General features: G+C 44.3%; 1 protein-coding gene across 1 annotated transcript in view; it reads left to right on the top strand.

The window, feature by feature from the left end:
* The first annotated feature begins 204 nt into the window (after positions 1 to 204).
* The window catches only part of CACNA1B (calcium voltage-gated channel subunit alpha1 B), a 307,712-nt gene continuing 285,419 nt past the window's right edge, over positions 205 to 22,497 (top strand). The window contains exons 1-3 of the mRNA XM_033137256.1: positions 205 to 1,200; positions 4,592 to 4,697; positions 17,423 to 17,562. Of these exons, the coding sequence (XP_032993147.1) occupies positions 899 to 1,200; positions 4,592 to 4,697; positions 17,423 to 17,562 (548 nt within the window). The 5' untranslated portion in view covers positions 205 to 898. The remainder of the gene's footprint in view (positions 1,201 to 4,591; positions 4,698 to 17,422; positions 17,563 to 22,497) is intronic.

Genomic DNA, 22,497 nt, shown 5'->3' with positions numbered 1-22,497 from the left:
GAAGCCTGGCGCTTTGCTCGTAAGCGTTAGCAACCCACTCCCGCCAGCCAGCCCAATCCGCCCCTTTTCTGGACACCAAGCCCTTGGGAAGGGGCGTCTCCCCTCCTCTCCCCCTCCCTGCTGATTGATACGGGGCTTGGCTGGGAATCCTTGTAGCGCTGGGTGGAGTAGGCGCCGGTGATTGGCTACCCGGCAGTCAGCTGCCTGGGCTTTTTGTGCGCTCGCGTGTGTGAGTGTGTGTGTGGAGGGGCGAGGTTCACAAACCGGTTGCTCTTGACGCTTCCATTTCGTTTTCTCCAAGGCTGGAGATCTTGGACGGAGGAAGCCCTGGAGGAGCAGGAGGAGCGGGGCAGCCGCAGCTGCTGCCCCGTCTCTGCCTCATCCCCCTTTTCTCTATCCAGCAAAAAAAGGGGAGAAGCCCCAGAAGCACAAGATTTTCTCCTCCTTCACCCTGCCGGTGCAAAAAAGAAAGAAACAGAGAATCAATAACCCCAGGGCGCCGCCGGATCCGGCTACGAAAAGCCATGGGCGAGACCTGAAAAGGGCTGTTGCGGGAAGTTGAGCCCTTCCTCCAAGGACTGAGCCTCGCCCTCACCTCCATCGCTTGACGGCTCCCTCCCTTTTCCTTCTCCTCCTCTCCTTCCTTCTCGTCGAGCCTCGCCCCTGCGTGGCAGCGGCGGCAGCGGCGGCAGCAGCAGCTGCTTAGCCTCCTCCTTCTCCTTTTGCTGCCTTCAAGCTCCAGCCGCAGCCAGCCAACCTTCGCCAGGATCGCAGCAGCAGCAGCAGCGGCGGCAACCCAGTGAGCCTCGCTCCCTCCCTCCTCCTCTGGCGCTGGGATGCGTCTTCCTCCTCTCGGCTCGGCTGCCAGCTTGGAGTGCTGCGACGCGCTTGGAGCACTATGGCTCGCTTCGGAGACGACCTACCCAGCCGCTATGGAGGTGGCGGCGGGGGTGGCGGCGGCGGTGGCGGCGGGCCGGTGGTGGGCGGCGGAGGCCGCGGCAGTAGCCGCCAAGGACCCCCGGGCCAGCCCGGCCAGCGACCCCAGGTGTACAAACAATCTAAGGCCCAGCGGGCCCGGACCATGGCAATTTACAACCCCATCCCGGTCAAGCAGAACTGCTTCACTGTCAACCGCTCCCTCTTCATCTTCAGCGAGGACAACGTGATCCGCAAGTATGCCAAGAGGATCACGGAGTGGCCATATCCTTTGCTTGGCGGACGGTGGGGGGCGGGGAGAGTTTGGAGGGAGGCGGTTGGGGTCCGGGACTCCAGCAACGCGTGGGGACTGTCCTCCTCCTCCCGCCCCCCTGGCCCGAGCACAGGGCAGGCTGAGGGTGCCTTCTGATGAATTTGGACCGCTCACGTGTCATTATTATTATTATTATTATTATTTTGCGCGAGTCGAGGGAATGGGGGTTCAGGGACAGTTGCGGGTGTTCTTTCAGGCGTGGTTGTATTGGCGAGGCCCAGAGTCGCATTTCATGTCGTGGTTAGGCGTTCCTGGTCCTCTGGGTGAGCCAAGGCCGGACTCCTCTCCCCCGCCCCCCAACTTTAGATGAAACTCTTCTTAGACTAGATAAGCCCCCCCCCCGGTGTGTGTCTGTATAGATTCTCTGGGACACCTGAGGAAACATGAATGGGGTCTTCCTCTCCCCTAGGGAGCACTAAGAGGTTTCGGTACAGCGTGCTCTCCTCTCAATCTCTGGAGTATTTTCCGTCACCTGAAGCGACAGGTTAACCTCCCTAAACGACTTGATTCACTTTCCTTCCTCATCCCTCTATCCAGCTGTTGGTGTGGGTGTGGGTGGGTGGCAGAAATCTCAGGGTGGGGTGCTGGTTTATTGTTGTCTCCCTTTGGATCAATAAGGCTGATGAAACCTCCCTATCTTCCCTTCAGTTCAAAGCCTTAAGTTGTCACCACCCAAAATAAGTCTGTTCCTTATAGCATACATTTATTAGGATTTAAAGAAGTTGGTTCATGTCTCTTAATAAGCCACTGTTTCTAGTAAACTGTGTGTCACACAAACAATATCTGCATTTGGGACAATGCAGTTCGAAGACTGGTGTAGCTGTTGATTTTGCTGTGGAGTGTACAATATGTGTTTTTATATTATGTGGTGTGGCTCTACTTCAGTTTTGCACATTTCACTGTGGCATTGTAGAAGCAGTACCTTTCTTCAGAATTCCTGCATGCTCTTGTTAGTTTTAGCTTGTTCTTTTCATTTGTGTTCTATGTCAGGATAAACTCACCAGTGCTGGCAAAGTACTTAGATTCTTGTCTTGATAGTTGGGCTATGGAAGACTCTACAGGGTGACCACCTCTCTGGCTAAGAATATCACCATTGATTTCTTTTAAAACCAATTCTGGTAATTGTATTGGATCAATTTTCTTTTCTTTTTTAAGAATTGTGCATGTTTCAGTATATTGTCACCAATCATGAGTTGTAAATTGTTGACATGTTATTGATGTCTGAAGGGGATGCATTTTGGCAAAACTTACATCAAGCCAAAATCCCTAATTGAAGGAAGCTACACAAGTGTGCCTGCCTTCTACTATGTAAATGTGTGTGTACACAATTGTATATGGACAGAGCAAAATCTTCTGCACACACACACACACACACACATTATGCTACAGCCAATTACTGTAAATTTTACTAAGAGCAGATCCATTGGAAATAATGGACCTAAATTAGTCATGTCCATTAATTTCAATGGATCTGCTCTGAGTATGTTGAAACACTGGATACAACCTGATGTGTGCCATGTCAGCACTTTTGGCAAACAAAATATCACAGTTTTTACACCATCTGAACCTTCTGCAGAAGTAAATAGCCCTATTTGCTATTTCAGAAGCCTGCTCAGTTTTGTAGATCAGGTGTATCCATGTCTGACTTCTTTGTAGCTGAAAGGGCCACAATCTGTGCACATTTCCTCTCTCTCCACTTGACCTGACTCCAGAGGAGTCCTGTCCTAGGAACAAGTCAGACTGTCAGTTCATCTGGCTCATTGTTGTCTATACTCAGTGCAGTGTCTCTCCAGGGTTTAAGACTGGGATGCTCTCCCTGCTATACCTGGAGATGCTGGGTGTTGAACATTGGACCTTCTGCATGTGAAGCAGATGCTGTACCCATTGAACTATGGCCCTTCCCTGTTCCTTTCTTCCTTTCATGTTGTAAGCAATTGTGGCCATGGTAGTGCAGAATGAGCAAAAAGGAGGCTATTCCATCCTGAGCTTAGGGTTAGGTTGCTAAGTAATCCCTCCTCCCTCCCTCTCTCTGTGTGTGTCCAAATATGTATTGGCAGATCTGCACTAGTGTCAGGAGTGTGCTTTCATGCCAGCATTCCCAGGGGGGTCCTGTTGTTTTCTTTTTATCTGAAATCATATAGCTAATAATGCTTGCAGAACAGCAACCAGACCTGCCCTTAGCAACATGGCAAGCTGTTCCCCTTCCCAGTTGAAACTGTGTGCATGCAGGGGAAGTATTGACAGGGCAAACAGAATCCCCCAGATTGCTGGAAGAGGCAAGTTAGAAGGCATCTGTGCTGCAGCCAAGCTTGGGATAAATGTACCTCAAAGAAAAACCTTGTGGCAATTCAAGTGTTGCATTTCTGCAAGGCTAGATCCTTTCATTGCACTGGTGGTGGAGGTGGGGTGCAGAAGCTTACTGGGAACTTCAGAAGCTCTCTAGTCATGCATGGTGATTGTAAGGCAAGCTTCATTTGGAGTGTTTTGGTTGGGGCTGGGTAAGTCTGTTCCAGCACAAGCATCTAGGAGGGCTGGGTGTGTGCTAGTGTGCTGGTGTGCCTTCGGCGGTGACTGGTGCAAGGTTTAAATCAAACCGTCTCTGGTACCCAGGGGAGCTCGCTGTGCTGCTGAAACACTTCCCTGCCATCTGGGCCTTGGCCTAGAATTGGGCATGGATCCAGTGATGCACACGCTGCAGAGAAGGGAGGGAGCTTGCTATAAAGGCACAAGGCTACTCTGACATAAATCTTTGCTTGGAAATGAATTAAGATCCATTCTCTATGGTTTTTCTTCTTCTTTTTCTTTTAGTCAAGCCCTTTTGCTACAAGGCAGCACAGATTTTGCTTTCTATACTGGCTTGGCAAGGCTGTTGTTGTGTAGTGATTCAAAACATGATATGTCCTGGTTCACATTTCAGCAAAACACAGAACTTGTTGTGTGACCTTTTTGGACAAGCTGTCTGCTCTTAACTTCAGCTCTTTCCCAGGGAGGATAAGAATAATGCCAGGCTACCTTACACGGTTTGTGCCAGGATTAGGCCAATGAGTTACTTTTAAAGCTGTTCGTCAGCAGAATGGACTCCCTTGGGAGGTGGTGGACTTTCCTTCCTTGGGGGTTTTTAAGCAGAGGTTGGATGGCCACCTGTCACGAATGCTTTAGTTGAGATTCCTGCGTTTGCAGGGGGTTGGTCTAGATGACCCTCGGGGTCCCTTCCAATTCTACAACTCTGTGAAAATGGCATTTGAAAGCATTGGAAAAACATACACATTAGTCCAGTTTATTGCTGATTTTCTCTTGCATACTTCTGTTGACCAGTTTATTTTCTTTAACTCTTGCTTCCACTCCTTTTGAATATATGATCTTGGCTACAATCATTGCTAATTGCATCGTCTTGGCCTTGGAGCAACACTTACCAGTTGACGACAAGACGCCCATGTCAGAGAGGCTGGTGAGTACAATTTACGGTATTTGTTGGGGGAGGGGCAATGTTGTCATTCTTACCCTCTTGCTTAATTGTATTTATCTGATTCCATTTATGAAGCACTTCCTGTAAAATCTGTTTCTGTTGTTGGCATCTGTCTGTCAGTAAAAGCTTCAGCCATAAGAATTATTATTATTATTATTATTATTATTATTATTATTATTATTATTATTATTTATCTACATAACAAGAACAATCCCATATATAAAAAGGATTTAAAGCAATTTCATATGTAAAAAACAATAATTTCCCAGTCCTGTATACATGTAGACTAAGATAAAAATCTCCACTTAAATGATTCATTGGAAAAAATGAAGGTCTTCAAAAGGCGCCATACTTGATGTGTAATGGGAGGCAGTTCTAAAGGATAGGTGCCCACTACACTCAAAGTCCAGCATCATGCAGAATCAGGAGTGCCAATTTGGCCCACAACTGTGGGTGCCTGGGTCCTTGGGTGCCATGCGGTGTACATGGCCCTGGAACCAAAATTAGTGGTTGCTTTGCCCATTCATGGGGAATTTTGTGGGTGTTTGGGCACCCAGGGCCCCAGGGAATTGGCACCAATGTGCACAGTGGACCTCCTGATGAGATGGTGTCTTGATTCATGGGGGATACTGTTATCAGATGGCTATGTTCTGCCATCACCATCGGATGCAGTATGCCTCTGGGAGCCAATTGCTGTGAATCACAAGTGGGGAGCATGGTGTTGTGCTTAGGTCCTGCTTATGGGCTTCTCAGAGAAATCTGGTTGGCCCTGTGACAACAGGATGCTGGACTAGATGGGCCCCCTTTGGTCTGATCCAGCAGGGCTCATCTTATTTCTTAAGCAGGTCAATGGACAGCCTTATCCAATGGATAAAAGGTAAAACATAAAGGGGCCCCTGACCATTAGGTCCATTCGTGGATGACTCTGGGGTTGTGGCGCTCATCTCGCTTTATTGGCTGAGGAAGCCGGCATATAGCTTCCAGGTCATGTGGCCAGCATGACTAAGCCACTTCTGGCGAACCAGAGCAGCGCACAGAAATGCCGTTTAACTTCCCTCCAGAGCGGTGCCTATTTATGGGAGCTCACCCGTCACGGGGATTTGAACTGCTGACCTTCTGATCGGCAAGCCCTAGGCTCTGTGGTTTAACCCACAACGTCACCCATGTCCCTCTTATTCAATGGATAGCCTTAGGTAATGGAGGATAAGGCTATGTTCTACATCCACTGGTGGAGGCAGTATGTTTTTGAATACTAGTTGCTGTGAACTGCAGTTGGGAGAGCACTGTTGACCTGTTTGCTCGTTTCCCAATGGGACATCTGGGAAAACAGGATACTGGACTAGATTGCCCTTTTGACTGATCCAGCAGAGCTCTTCTTATGTTTTAACTCTTTATTAGTCTACAGAGAGTAAGCAAAGTACTGTGGGGGAATGAGCAACTCGCTGGTGATGAAGCCATCAGAACATAGCTGTCAACTTTTCCCTTTTTAAAGGGAAATTCCCTCATTCCGAATAGGATTCCTCACAAGAAGGAGGGAAAAGTTGATAGCTATGCATCATAATAAGCATCTGGGGAGAAAGAGTCCTAAGATGGAATGCAGGAGGAGTCAGTAGACATGAGAATGAGGCTTTCTATGTTTTAGGCAAAGGTTCTAGGTTGCACTAACTTAGGCTCTTGGGAAGGATGAACTTACAATGGCAGATTTCTCTGTCTCTGAAAACACAACCCTCCCCCATCTCAGCTTTCCCCCAGGTCTGTGTTACCTGAAACACATGATGCTGCTTTAAATCCATAGTGCAGATGTGGTAGCATCTATCGGTATTTGTTCTCTTATTTTTCCAAACTTAAATTCAGTTCTCCACATTTCTATAGCAATTTTGCAAAAAAAAATAATAATTTTTAATCCTCCTGAAAACCAACCAGCATTTTAGTGTGAATTTATCCTAATGTATGTACTTTTGCACGTACAAATTTTTGCACCACCATTTCCCTAAATATAATGCATGATTGGATATGTTTATTTTTATGCACACCATTTCCCAAATATATGTGTTTTTTGGGTAAACGTTAGTTGGGGAGAGCTGCATTGTGAAGTTCAGAGACGTGTGGATTTCAAAGGATGTCTCAGTGTTTTGGTTCCTGGACCGTTTTGGAAAATGCGAATTTAATAGGTTCACTCTCTGATATGAATGGAATGTCATTCTTTGTCATCCCTATACCAAGGCCATTGGCTGGCTGAGGCTGAGGCAAGTGGTGTGGTCCAGGGCAGTGGCGGAGGAAGCTGCTCGGGCGCCTGGAGTGGCGCACCCAGGGGCAGGGCAAGCCGCCCATAGGGTGGGGCTCATCATGGCACCTCTGGAGTCTGCCTGCCTCCTCCTGCTCAGCCGCCCTACAGCTGGGGGGGGGGAGGCAGCTGGCGTACTGTTCGGTCAGCAGGGAGCTTGCACACGCCCAAGCCACTGCGTCTCTCCCAGGTGAAACGTGTGTCTTGGGTGCGCTGCAGACCCCGCAGGGACTGCCACCCGGCATTTTGTCACCCCCCCAGTGGTGACACCCGGGGTGGCCTGCACCCACCGCACCCCCTTCCTCTGCCCAGGGAGGGGTGGGTCTGTGGTTGAAGGAAGTGAAGGGCATCAGGTTGGCTATCCGTGAATCAGGTGGTACCAATTCCGTTTTCTCAAACAGGGTCTGATTGAGGCATTTGATAGTTTTGAGCTGCTCATGTGAAGGAGAGAAGAAGGGAGGAGGTGGGGTCTTCTTCTGAAGATGAAATTTGATGGATTTGCCATATTCCCTTTAAGAGAAAACAACACTGGGAGCAGCCCACTCACAAAGAAAATAACTTACCAGCAGGCTTTATGGTAATGAGGCAATTATAATATTTCAAATGCAAAGCAGAATGATTTTTGGGATAATCTCTTCATTCTTTATCAGCTGGCAGGGAGGGGGTGGTGGAGAGAAACAGGCAGCCAGGGGTAGACATTTCCCTTGGTGTTTTTTTTTTTTTAAAAAAAGGCTGCTTTGGAATGTTTCTGAAGCTCAACCTGAGTGGGTATCGCTGCTCCTAGCACAGGGAGATGAAACCTTGAAACCTCCCTCCTTTGAAACATGTTAAACCTAAAAAAAGAATATTGGGGAATGAAGTGAAAAGCTTATGGTTTTAGGCAATTCCCTTTGCCTGTTTTTAGATGGTCCATTCCATATTCCGCAAGTCAGTTAAGATAACAGTTCCTGGATTTCATCTACTATTGTAAAGGGGTGGAAGCACTCCTTATGTGAGAGTGTATCCAGACTGCCATGGGTGAGGGCCCACTCTTCCCATGGGTAAAAGGTAAAGGCAAAGAACCCCTGGATGGTTAAGTCCTGTCATAGGCGACTATGGGGTTGCAGTGCTCATCTTGCTTCAGGCCAAGAGAGTTGGCGTTTGTCCGCAGACAGCTTTCCGTAGCCAGCAGGACTAAACTGCTTCTGGTGCCTGGAGGATTGTGGCGAGTGCCAGAGCGCATGGAAATGCCATTTACCTTCCCATCACAGCGGTACCTATTTATCTATTTGCACTTTACCTTACCTTTCCCCCCATGGGTAGACCAGGTCATTGGACCAGTTACACCTGGACGGACATTTATGCAAGGCCCTACTGGAGCCCTGGTCTACAGCCCATTGGTCGCAATGGGTAGACCAGGTGGCCAAAATTCGCAACCGTCTAATTCAAAATGAGGTACTTTCCTACATTGCTGTGTTCTGTGGCCCATACAAGGGCTCCTTCACATTTACCGGTAGATACTGATCTGGAGGTCTGCACATGGACCACTTCTTTAAAAGTAAACTGATTCACTTGCCTAGTGTGAAATTTAAAACCACGTGGTTCCATAAATTTATCTCTTGGAGAATGTATTAAAGGTGGAATCCAGGGCTTTAAAAAAAAATCCAGAACCCTTAATTGAGTATATGAGTTTCCATCAGTTAGTTGATTATATTTGTATAAATGCGCATATCATTAGAACAATGTTTTGAAGTGGAATATCATACTTTTAGATGGTGGGCATTAAGATATGTTGTAGCAGGTAACATCTCAGAAGAAGCATCTCCTCCCTGTGATCTTAGAAAAGTCATTCTTCCGTGTGTGAGAGACATAAGAAAATATGCCTTTTCCAAGTGTATATATATCTGGGTTGTATTCAAAGTTAATCTTACTCAAAGTAGAGCCATTAAAATATCAGACACGACTAACTTAGGTGAATTAATTTCAGTGGGTCTACTCTGGGTAAAACATTGTTGTTGTTCAGTCATTCAGTCGTGTCCGACTCTTCGTGACCCCATGGACCAGAGCACGACAGGCACCCCTATCTTTTACTGCCTCTCGCAGTTTGGCCAAACTCATGCCAGTCGCTTCGAGAACACTGTCCGACCATCTCATCCTCTGTCGTCCCCTTCTCCTTGTGCCCTCCATCTTTCCCAACATCAGGGTCTTTTCCAAGGAGTCTTCTCTTCTCATGAGGTGGCCAAAGTACTGGAGCCTCAGCTTCAGGATCTGCCCTTCTAGTGAGCACTCAGGGCTGATTTATTTAAGGATGGATAAGTTTGATCTTTTTGCAGTCCATGTATAGAGTTGGATGCAACTCTATACATTTTTTTGAAGTGTTGCCAAATTAATTGAGGATGTATGTTTAGCCAGTCATCTGTCTTCTTTATGAATTTATTAATTTTATATAAAGATGTCTTTCTCACCCATCTGCTGCCACTTAGGGAAGTTACTAACAATTTGAAATCACAGTGCAATAAAAAAAAGTTAAAGGGGTGGGGATGAAATAAAGTACCTAGCATTTAAAACACACAATCATACAAAATATAGAGGCAAGAAATATAGAAATCTACAAGCATCTTAAAATGTGAAAATGTCAATAAATTCTGTTTAAAAAAAAATAAAATGTGACTGCTAGATTGGTTATTTCTTGGTTTGAGACACGTTGCCATGGCTGCCTTAACATAGTTCCCTAAATTATGGTGAAAATTTTCTAATGATTAATAATCATTAGAAAGAAGCATGTTGCTATTCAAACAATTATTAGTTTTCAGTAGTAAACTGATAACTATATACGGTAAACCCCCCTTTACCCTCATTCACAAGATTATTTTTGTTATTTGTAAAAAATACTACCCTGCCCAAAATAAGAAAAATATATATCATGGTGGTTAATGGGAAATCAACATTAAAATTATTATTAGTTTTGTTATTTATAAAATTTGTATAATGCCCTTCATCTGAAGATCTCAGGGTGGTTCACAGCATAATTAGAATGTCTCCCAGGACATTCTATACAAGATCTCAAAGTAGCTGTCTTACTACAAAGGAATTTCAAAAATAGACTGGAAAGAGAAGTTGCTGAATTGCAACTCATTACCAAACTCAAAACCAGGGAGAGACCTGTTCTGAACAAAGACATTGGATTCTTATCTCATTATACATGACAAAGCTATCTTTAGCCATCTCACCCCTTGCCTTTTCCTCTAAGACCAATTGCAGTCGTCAACAGGTTTTCCACACCCATCAGCCAACCACCCATTCCCACCACCCTGCTGAGTAATACCCCTCCCCACTCTCTCACTATATATAAGGGTCTGGTGACTTCTGTTTCAGTGTATCTGAAGAAGTGTGCATGCACACGAAAGCTCATACCAAGAACAAACTTAGTTGGTCTCTAAGGTGCTACTGGAAGGTATTTTTTTGTTTTTTATTTTGTTTTGAGCATAATTAGAGTGGCTTGTGAATTACATTCATGAAAGAAATACCGAACATGTCACAAATCAGTAGGTCAGATTAATGGAGCAACAGGGTTGGATTACGCACCAGAGAAAGCCTGGAATGACTGTTGCATATGTATTGGATACAGAATATTGTCAATTTTTACAATAATTTGGATGAGGAAAACCATATTGAAAGCCTTGATTTGCCATCTTATTTGGCTGCCTGAAGTAATGATAATATAAAATCGTGATTATGATGATAATTAATTAACATTATTAAATACCTATACATATCTCAATCACCTTTCACTAGAAGATGAAAGTGTGAAAATAATTCAAGCATATAAATATGATATATTTTGAACAAATGCACATAACAAGCAACAAAACAAAGAGCAGGTGAAAACTTATAACAGAAGGAACAAAAATAAGTGTACAGTGGTGGCCCGCTAGACAAAAATAATTCGTTCTACGAGTGTCTTCGTAGAGCGCATTTTTCGTCTAGCGAAGCGGCAATAGAGCGCGGAGTTTTTTGCGCTGAAAAAAAATTCATCTTGCGAGGCAGCCCCATTGACTTTTTCGTCTTGTGGGGCAGCCTTCCGCTAGCGAATGCCGTTCGTCTAGCGAGTTTTTCGTCTAGCGAGGCATTCGTCTAGCGGGGCATCACTGTATCCAACATGTCACTATTTTGTGAGATGCATTCAAGAGCGTCATTGAAGCTTCTAATTTGCACCATTAAAGTAAAGCACTCTGCCTGCACTAGCACAAGGGGGGGGGGGAAACCGCCAAGAAAAAGGGATCTGCAATGAAAATCTTGGGATGAAGGCATTTTAAACACTGCACGAGCAAATAGGGATGAATGCTTGTTGTCACATAACGATCCTGTTAACAGAATGAGTGCTCAGTAAAGGCCAGCAGATATAATCTAACCTGCATGTGAGCTTTGTGCAACAGATCAGGATGAATGCTCAAAAAGTAAGTCATCTGGGAGAGCCCTGAAGGTTCCAGCCCTTCTTAAATCCAGATGATCCACTATTTGGCACAGAAAGAGAGTAGGAAATGACTTCAATTAGCATATAAAGAGAATCACAAAAGGAGGCTATAGAGCTTTGGAGATGTAGATGGTTGCAAATGCATTTCAGTGAGACCCTTTAGCAAAAGAAGGCAGCCGTGGCCACCAATTTGGACAACTTTACAAGAGCATGAGACAAATTCATGGAGGGCAAGACTATCAGGGGCTTCCTGTCATGATGGCTATACTCTGGCTTCACAGAGTCAATATGCCTCTGACTATCAGTTGCTGGAAAGTGTGCTTATTCCTGGGTCCTTCTTGTCAGTTTCGTACAGGCACCATCTGTTTGGCCATTGTGAAAACAGGATGCTGGACTAGATGGGCCATTGGCCTGATCCAGCACGCTCTTCTTATGTTCTTAGAATAAACTTGCTGTAAAAAGCAAATCCAATAACCAACCATCAGTATAACACTTTGAAATAAACACAACATTATCTAACCATTATATACACAGCTTACAGTTCACTCTTCCGTGTGTATTCAAAAGTAAGCCCCACTGTATGCAATGCTAGTCCTACTTGGAGTAGAGCTGTAGAAATTGATGCAGAGGACTTAAGTTAGGTGCCTTGGATTGCATTCAGCTAAATTCTACTCTGAGAAGGGTAGACACTGAAATAGATGGGTCTAAGCTATTTATGCCCTTTAATTTCACCGAATAGAACTAACATTGGGTACTACCCATTAACTTCACAGGGGAAACTCTGAATGGACCTAAGTTGGTTAATACCTGTTGACATTAGTGGTGTTTACACTTGAGTAAGCAAATACAGTGTTGTGGCCTTAGATCAGGCATGGCCAAACTTGGCCTTCCAGCTGTTTTGGGACTACAACTCCCATCATCCCTAGCTAACAGGACCAGTGGTCAGGAATGATGGGAATTGTAGTCCCAAAACAGCTGGAAGGCCAAGTTTGGCCGTGCCTGCCTTAGATGCTCAATGTTTAAACAACTCAACGGCTGTTGAATTGTTTAGATGCTGTTTCAGCTATGTGCACTGTGTATTATGGTTAGATACCTGTTGATATTTTTTCTTATTTTAATGATGGCCAGCTGCTCTGAGACTAGTTTTCCACAAATAAGGAGCTTTAAATTCCCCCCTTTTGTCATATTATGTGTGCAATTTTCTCTTCCACCTTAAGCTTGGAGGAAATCATATCTCAGGAAGCCTGTGTCATGATATCTTGATTGCATAGCTTAGTCATAAATCAGGTGGTCAGGTCATTAGTGAAAACAAAATAAAATAAAAAATTCCTTCCAGTAGCACCTTAGAGACCAACTAAGTTTGTTCTTGGTATGAGCTTTCGTGTGCATGCACACCTCTTCAGATACCAGTCCAGGTTCTTGCATTTAGTCAGAAAGAAGATGTCGGTCTGTACATATGCAAGTTTCTTGGTGAGGTTGATGGACTTCCATTTCATGCGGCTCAATGTGGTGCCTTCCATAGTTCCAGTTACAGGTAGGTAGGCGTGTTGGTCTGCCATAGTCAAAACAAAATAAAATAAAATATTCCTTCCAGTAGCACCTTAGAGACCAACTAAGTTTGTTCTTGGTATCTGAAGAAGTGTGCATGCACACGAAAGCTCATACTGGAGGAATATTTTATTTTATTTTGTTTTGACTATGGCAGACCAACAAGGCTACCTACCTGTAACTAGGTTATTAGTGAGTATACCAGGATTTGAAAGTGCCAATTTGTACCCAGGTGAGACCAGCAGTGTAGCAACCCCCTGCAGCTCCCAAATGCTAAGCAACTGCTGTGATCCCTCAAGCTTCCCTGCCACCCAGAATCCAACTCCCCAATGCACAGCAGCCAATGTGTTGCAGTACAGACCCCCCCAGGCACCCTATGACCTGCCCTACCACTGGCCTGGTGCAGACCACTCCTGGCTAGCTACACTACCGGGTGAGACCAAAACAGTTGTTCAGTAGCAACTTCTGCAAAACCTTTATTGATAAAGGTTTAAAGAGGGGAGTTGTGTGAGGAAATGACCTTTTTTATCATGACTTTTGGTTTGAAGTAAGACCAAATCTGCCTCTTGAACCGCTGATACAAGCATAGCATATTTTCAGTGTGCTTAGGAATTCTGCCATCTGTATATGGTGGCATTAGGGATAGAAGGAGCTGTCGTTTTTTTGGGTTCTCTGTTCCTCTCCTTCCAAACCTTAAGTTCAGTTCTCCACATTTTCACAGCAATTTTGAAAAGTCCTTATTTTTCAGCACTTTAGTTCAAACTTCTCCTAATGAGCACACTATTGCGTGCAGCTTTGACTAATATCCATGCTTTACACACAATTTTGACTAATATCCATGTTTTACACGCAATTTTCTGCAGTATGGATGCATTTTTGTATGGTATTGAATTCATGGAGTGGGAGTAATTTTCAATTTGGGTTTTCCTCTTCTGTCAGCAAAATGTCTTTGGTCCAGTTCTGATGCTGCCCTGTTGATTGGTAGTTCCATTCACCCTTGTCCTGCAGTAACTCTTGCTAGAATCATCTCCCAGGAAGGGAATGGATTAATCTGCCAAAATTGTTTTCTGATCCCCACTCCCAATTTTGAAATCCAGTTCCTCACACTTCTTTAGCGTCTTGCATTTGTTGGGTGGGTGGGGATCTTAACAAAAACTTGTAAGCCTTTTAGCGTCAACTTCGTCCTAAGTTTCACCTGTGGTTTTGACTAATATACACATATTATTATTATTATTTGCAAAGTAGTTTCCCCTAAAATGATATGCATGCTTCCCCTTAATTTTGGCCCATGTTCTTTGCTTGGAAGATATGCACAACTAAAACCACAAAACTGTAGATTTCAAAGGGTGGCTTTGTGTATTGGTTCACAAAGTGGGAATTGATTCCTTCCCCTTTAAAATGCAGACGGTATGGAAATTTCTCCTCCATCCCTACTCCCAGTGGCATCCTGCTTGCTTGTGCTTGCTGCCCATCCCCTCTGCACCAGAGAAAAGATTGGAGCACATGGTCCTCATTGTAACTAATCCATGCAGAAGGCTTCTCATTTACCCGGGATGTGCTGCTTGTTGGTTCTGACATAGAGGCAGGGCATAGCAGCTTTCTCCCTTATTTAACATGACAGCCTTTTCACTCGGCTAATGGGCCTTGTTCTGTATCCTAACCACAGGCTCTATAAAAGCAGCGAGGCATGAGCCAATCATATTAACCTCTGTTGAAAAGAGGAAGTCTTTTCTTTTGCATGGCACACCTAAGCCCTTTGGGATGGTCTCTTTAGGGGCCCGGGGAGCCTGCTCTGGGAATAGGTTGTGAGGGATGCTAATGAGATTTATTCTAGGCTGCATTGCTTTCCTGCAAAGAACACCTCCATTGAGACTTTTGTTTTTTCTTGGGGGGGGGGGGATAACTGTGTTTGTGTCTTGCAGCAAAAGAAGTGGTGCCATAAAGACTGACAAATATAATATGACATCAGCTTTTGTGGACTACAGGAAAGCTTATGCCATAACAGATCTGTTAGTCTTTAAGGCTCTGGAAGACTCTCTGTAGGACTCTAAACTTCGAGTTGTTCATCCTTAAGTAAGATGGGTAGGCATTGCTCTTTTGTCATATAATTTTGGATTAGCACTTTAGGTATCCTTTGTTTGCTGTTTTTACATGGAGTAGACCTACTCAGGTTAATGGGCTTAGTCATGGCCATTAATAAATGGGTCTACTCTGAGTAGAAAAAATACTAAATATAACCCAGTATTTCTTATTGCCCTTCTTCAGAGGATCACAGGGCAGTTTACAATATAAAAACAGAAAATACATAGCACAATAAACAAAACAACAATACCCTGCACTTGTTTTTATCCTGTATGATAGTATGATATATTTTGATGTCACAGTTATGTGATATTATGATTTTATATTATGATAGTATGGTATTGTATCATGATTGTATGATATTATGATTGTGTAAGATTGATTGCAGCCTCCGGGAGCTCATAATCAGGACTTGTAAACAGGGGCATTTGTGAGGGTGGTTTGAGGGGAAGGACCAAGAGACATGGGTGGGGAGGGAGCTGCTGCAGTGACCACCAGCACCTGTGCCATGTTTGTCTTCTGGCCCGAGACGGTGCAAAACTGCACTCGATTGCCTTGCTGAAAGAGAAGGCACAGCAACCTGAGCTCACTTAGCCACACTTTGAGCTACTGGCCAAGAGGAGGAATCCCTTGATAGAGCAGAGTGGACTGTCCTGGAACAGTGGTGCAGATGAGGTCCCCCTAGGGAGGTGGAAGATCACCCCATGCAGGAGACAAACCCCTGGAGGAACACGACACGCGGGTGCGAGGCTGGCAGGAGCCATGCTGCGTATTACTGGAGCTGCAAGGTTGATTCCATGCCCTCACCTTGGACACTGATTCTGGGCCAGAGGAGCAAGGACAGCAGTTGCCAACCTCAGAATACACCAAAATGTCTGTGGAAGGCTCAGTATACAGAACCATTTCTGCCACTCCTGAGAGGAGGAGGAGACAAGTGGTGGTGGTAGGTGACTCCCTGCTGAGGGGGGCAGAGGCAGCAGTGTGTGGAGGTAACAGGATGTCCCAGGAGGTGTGCTGTCTTCCAGGCACAAAGATTCATGATATGACAGGGAAGCTGCTAAGTCTTATGAAGCCCACTGACCCCAACCCCTTCCTAGACCCAGTGTGGTGTAGTGGTTAAGAGCGGTAGACTCGTAATCTGGTGAACCGGGTTCGCGTCCCCACTCCTCCACATGCAGCTGCTGGGTGACCTTGGGCTAGTCACACTTCTTTGAAGTCTCTCAGCCCCACCCACCTCACAGAGTGTTTGTTGTGGGGGAGGAAGGGAAAGGAGAATGTTAGCCGCTTTGAGACTCCTTCAGGTAGTGATAAAGCGGGATATCAGATCCAAACTCTTCTTCTTCTGGTTCATGTGGGTACAAATAGTTCTCCACAAACAGCCTTCGCTGTATAGCAAGGGACTATGAGACTGGGCAGGAAGTTGAAGGGCCTTCAGGCATGGGTGTTTTTTTTAAAATTTAAATTACTCCTTCCTATTGAACGTCACGACACAGGAAGAGAGAGAAAAATACTGGAAGCAAACCTTTGACTGTGTTCAAGGCAGCTGTCCACCAGCTCCATCTGGTATGCAGACTGAGCCCCTACCTGCCCACAGACTGTCTTGCCGGAGTGGTGCATGCTCTAGTTATCTCCTGCTTGGACTACTGCATTGCGCTCTATGTGGGGCTACCTTTGAAGGTGACTTGGGAACTACAACTAATCCAGAAAGCAGCAGCTAGACTGGTGACTCCCAGCATCCCTGACCATTGGCTGTGTTGCCTTCTGCTCTGATGGGAGCTGCAGTGCAGCAAGATCCACCTGCTTTTTTTCCCTGTAAAGCTGCTAACAATATTCCCTCTTTGCTTCTTAGCTGAACTCAATTTTGGCTAAAAACATGGAGAGTGATTGTGTAGATTCACTCTGCAAAGGGGGCAGAATCAATGAGGAAAGTAGGAAATCAGGAAGGAATTCGGGAAATGGGACAAAAGGTAGTGATTCCAGTCTCAACTCATAAAAAGGCCTCAAATTATATGCAGAAGACATTGGATGACTGTACGGTAACATAGGCTTGGAGGATAATGCACTCTTCCGCCTTTCTTTTCAATCTTTATTTGCTTCATTATTTCATAAGTTTGAACCTAAAACACAAACATGTGTTTGAGGTGACTTGCAGGAGAGGAAATGCAGGGCAGGATGGCTGAGGGTGAAGTTTACAGTCTGTACAATGTAGAACAAACAAACCAAAAAACAGTTGACTCTTGATAGCAAGAAATAAAACGTGAATTGACTATCTCAGCACTTGTAGAATTGTAGCTCTTTGCCTGACATTGCTGCTTTCCCCTCCCCCCCTCTTCTTTTTAGGATGACACTGAGCCATATTTTATTGGAATATTTTGCTTTGAAGCTGGCATTAAGATCATCGCACTGGGTTTTGCTTTCCACAAAGGCTCTTATCTCCGAAACGGCTGGAACGTGATGGATTTTGTTGTCGTCCTTACAGGGTAAGTGATCTGCCCCTCTCCCTGCTCCCTCTCGCCTGTCTCTACAATTCTTAGAAATTATGCTGAGATTGAGTTGCTTTGATGCTTATTATTATCATCATCAGCAAGGTGAGGAAGAGAGTATGATGCCATTAAGATTCTATAGTGAAGCTATACTTGAAGACTTACAGAGGAGCTGCTGTGGAGGTGAATTTGGGCAAGCCCAAGTTTATGAACACACTTAAAAAATGATAGATAGTTGGCAGATCTTAACTCTGAAGGCAATCCTTTTCATTTCTTTCTTCTTCTTTTTAATGCCAAATCATCTTCTGAAAACTACAGAACAGATTTAAAAGCAGGAAATGTTTTAGAGGAGGATTAGATCGGACAATATGTGAACAAAAGGAGGTTCACTTGGCCTTTGAGACCAAGAAGAAAGCAAACGGGTAGGAGCCACGAAGTAGCAGAATACTGATTAAAAATTATCAATAAGCTGGATATTTTGGAAAGATGGTGATTTGCTCTTCCGTTATAAAACATCTAGTCATGCCCTATTTTGAGCTTCTGGATATAGTATAATAAGGAGTGTGTGTCCATTTCCCCCCCTTGCACCTTTATAGTTCTTGACTGGTGTAAGCTGAGAAGTACCTCAGGTGTGTTGCTGAGCTGAAATACCCAACTGGCATCTCTGGGTCATTTGGGGGATTGGGTAAAGGGGTTGGGGTTGGGGTTGGCAGCAAGGGGAATGGGGTAGTCCTAAGTAGGGTTGGCAAGCAACATAAGCAGGGGCTGCAGCCCCAAGTATTTATATAGATGGCACACTGGCTTAGAGGTATTCCCCCTTTACTCATGGACAGGTCTACAAGTTTGTCTGCTGTAACATGTGCCATTGCACTGAAACTTAAATGAAGTGTACACCTGGCTCTTCATAATAATTGTTTTATTCACATGCAAATTGATTCAACATGGCTAATCAGTTAAACTCATATGTTCAGACGGTTCAGTCTTAAGCATGCTCGCTCCAAAGTAAGATTAGCATTCATGTTCAGTTAAGGAAGCTATTGTATCTAGCCAAGTTCTACTCAGAGCAGTACACAAATGAGTCGTGCCCATCCATTTCAGTGTGTCTGCTTTGAGTTGGGATGAACAATGGTTACAAACCTTAATTCTTAATGTAATTAAAATAAGCACACTAAACCAGAAATGCCTAACAATGGCCTGCTTGGATCAGGGGAGTGCTGTGGACATAGCTTATCTTGATGTCAGTAGGTTTTTGAAGAAGTCCCCCATGATATTCTTGTGGAGATATGTGGGCTGGACAAGGTAACTGTTATGCGGATTTGTAGGTGGTTGACTGTCCGAACCCAAAGAGTGCTCTCTAACAGTTCCTAATCATCCTGGAAAAAAGTGACAGTTGGGGTGCCACAGGGTTCTGTCCTGGACCTGTTGTTGTTCAACAACTTTAAAAGTGACTTGGATGAATGTTTGGAGGGCATCCTCATCAGATTTGCAGATGGCTGGAAGGGGATGCCAGTGCTGCAGAAGAGAGAATCAGGATTTAATATGATCTCAACAGATTGGAAAACTGACAAAAATGAATTTCAATAGGGACAAATGTCAGGTTCTACACTTGGGTAGGAAGAACCAGCTGCCCAAATCTAAGATGGCGGGCACCTGGCTTGCCAGTAGTACATTTGAGAAGGATCTAGGAAACTTAGTAGATCGCAAGCTTAACAGGAGTCAGCAGTGTGGTGCTAATGCTATTCTAGGCTGCACCAACAGACATATATTATCATGATCAAGGTAAGTAATATTACCAATCTATTCCCCCTTGGTCAGACCACACCTGGAGTACTGTATCCAGCTCTGGGCACCACAATTTATGAAAGATATCGATAAGCTAGAACGTGTGCAGAGGAGGACAATCAAGTTGACCATGGGTCTGGAAATCAAGCCTTATGAGGAACTGTTGAGGGAACTGGGTATGTTTAGCCTAGTAACAAGGTGACTGAGACAGGATCACATTCTTCAAATATCTAAAGGGCTGTCACATGGAAGAGGGAACAAGCTTGATTTCTCTTGCTCTGGAGGCTAGGACCTCAGTTTACAAGAAAGGAGATTCTTACTAAATACAAGGAATAACTTTCAGACAACTTTCAGTGGAACAGACTCTCTTGGAAGTTAGTGGACTCTCCTTCCTTGGAGGTTTTTAAGCAGAGGTTGGATGGCCATCCGTCATGGATGATTTAGTTGAGATTCATGTATTGCAGGGGGTCAGACTAGCTGACCCTTGGGGTCCCTTCCAACTCTACAGTTCCGTGATTCTAAAAATGTCAATAATAACCTCATCGTGTTTATATAAAAACATCTAAGAATGAAAAACATATTAACCCAAACAGGTCTTTCTCAATGGTAATAAATTTCCATTTACAGCTTAGTGGAGGAAACTGGTGACCCTTCAAATGTTGCTGAACTACAGTTTCTGTTGTTGCTAACAATTATGCCGTTTGGTTGGGAGGTGGGAGTCCTACAAAATCTGGAGAGCAGCATCACTTTATTTAAGACATTTCTATGCTGCTTAATTATTCACATTTCTAAGCAGCGTACATGAATACAATCCACAGAAATGGGGACAATTAAATAATCAAAAATTATAAGAAAACAAAACACTTCCTTAAAATGTCTGCTGGAACAAGAAAGTCTTTGCCATGTGCCTGAGGTTCACTGGTGTGTGTGTGTGTGTGTGTGTGTGTGTGTGTGCCTGTTTAATCTCAGTTGGGAAGGAGTTCAAATGCACCTTTTCTAGTGGTTACAAGCCAGCCATCTGAGCCATGGTAGACCACCAACAGAGATTCCTCCAAAAATCATAGTGATCAGGCATGGAAATACGGGATTGGGTAGTCCCTAAGATTTCCAAGACTCACAGTGCAAGGGGCATTGTAAATTACTAAAAGAATCTTTACTACAATAATTCCCCCCCCCCCTAAACCATATGTAGTTCATGGTGCTTTTATTCGAGGATATTTCCGTTTGCAAGACTCATTGAGTTTGAGTGGACTTACTTCCAAGAAAGTTCAGTTACGGTTGCCATTTTAAGGTTTATTTTCTTTGGATTGCAGCCCAGACTTAACTCAGAGTAGAGCTTTCTGAGGGTTAACTGAAGCTAGTAAATTTCAACTGAATGTTCAATGGCTCAAACTCAAGACTGCTTAATGCCAATACGTTTCTCTTCAGTGCTCCAAGCCAGTATATTATAGTTCATAATCAAGGTGGTTCCCCTCCCCATTCTTTCAAATATATACCTATATGTAAAATAGGATTCTGATCTGTGTCTATGACAATGAGAACAGCTTGGTTATGTTTGAGTTGTTCCAGATTGATTTTCTGTTCTGAATTATGCCTTCATGTATGTGGCATAAAACTTAAAATACCGTATTTTTCCATGTAGAAGACTAGGTTTCCCCCCTTAAAAACAGTGTCAAAAATTAGGGGGCGTCTTATACATGGGGCCATCACCCCCCCATTTTCTTGAATCTGAGTCCTCCAAAATAGGGGGCGTCTTATACATGGGAGCATCTTATAGAGGGAAAATATGGCAGTTGCTCTACTTTGTGGAAAAATCATGAGTAATGGGATCTATTGGAAAACCCTCCTAAATATTATAGTAGGTTGTGTGTCTTCATAGCTTGACCTGCATCAGTAGACTCATTAAAATTGATGGGCATGACTGACTTGGGAAGGACACTTGCTCTATGTTTGGAGCATCTGCTTTGCATGCAGAAGATCTCAGGTTCAATCTCTGCCATCTCCAAGTAGGGCTTTTGAAGGACCACCAGGGAGTTCTTCCTATTTCATCTAAATCTCTTTCCTCTTGCGATTTGAACCCACTAGTTAGCATCCTTACCTTGGGGGAGGGGCCATAGCTCAGTGCTAGAGCATCTGCTTTGAGTGCAGAAGGCCCCAGCTTCAATCCCAGGTATCCCCCAAGTAGGGCTGCGAATATCTCAGCCTGAAACTCCAGAGTCGTTGCTAGTCAGTGTTGACAGTATTCAGCTAGATGGACCAATGGTCTGATTTGGGTTAATATTAGCAGGTCTGCTCTGAGTAAAACTTAGTTGGATACAACACTTATATTGCATAGGGGACTCTAAGAGAAAGGAGGCTGGTGACGTGTGGGGCGAGGGTATTTTCTGTCCCATTTCTTGAAAGATGTTAATTATTTTCTGGGGTGCTGCTGATGGATGCTGTCTTAGTCATAGGATCATAAACAAAGATGTGATGTGACATATGCACACACGATGTAAATGATTAGTTTTAGGAAAAAAATTGCCAGCCTTTTTTTGCTATCATTATTGCAAGTAGTTTTAAGTGCTGTTTGATCTTTGAATATAATTGCACAATAGCAAGTTTGATTAGACAGCTGTAATAAGAAGCCTTGTTGCTCTCATCAAACACATGCATTCTTTTGAAGTGCAAGAGTGTTAATGTCAAGGCTTCTGGCTTCTCCTGCTGATCCTAGCTGGGATGTATTGAAAGTGTCTTGTACATGGGGCTTCCTACCAGGCGGGCAGCAGGGAGAGGACTTTGTGTATGTAGTTGGTGACATTTCTTCGCAGAGAGGCTCTCTGCGGGGAAGAGGTTGCTACATTAACCGTAATGCCTGCCATTTCAACTTGCAAGACCAAGAGCAAAAACCAAACAAACACCCCTCCACAGCTTTTTTTCAACACCACCACATATTACTGAAACATCTAGAAATTTATAACTGGTTCAGTGAATGATCATTACCTAAATAGTGGGCAGGAGTCATTATCTTCAAATATCTAGAGGGCTGCCACATATAAGATGGAGGAAGCTTGTTTTCTGCTGCTCTAGTCTAGACCCAAGCCAATAGTTTCAAATGACAAGGAAGGAGATTCTGACTAAACATTAGGAAGAACCTTCTGACAGTAAGAG

This window comes from Lacerta agilis, chromosome Z, assembly GCF_009819535.1.
Source record: "Lacerta agilis isolate rLacAgi1 chromosome Z, rLacAgi1.pri, whole genome shotgun sequence".
Classification (NCBI taxonomy): domain Eukaryota; kingdom Metazoa; phylum Chordata; class Lepidosauria; order Squamata; family Lacertidae; genus Lacerta; species Lacerta agilis.
This window is presented reverse-complemented; position numbering and strand designations above follow the sequence as displayed.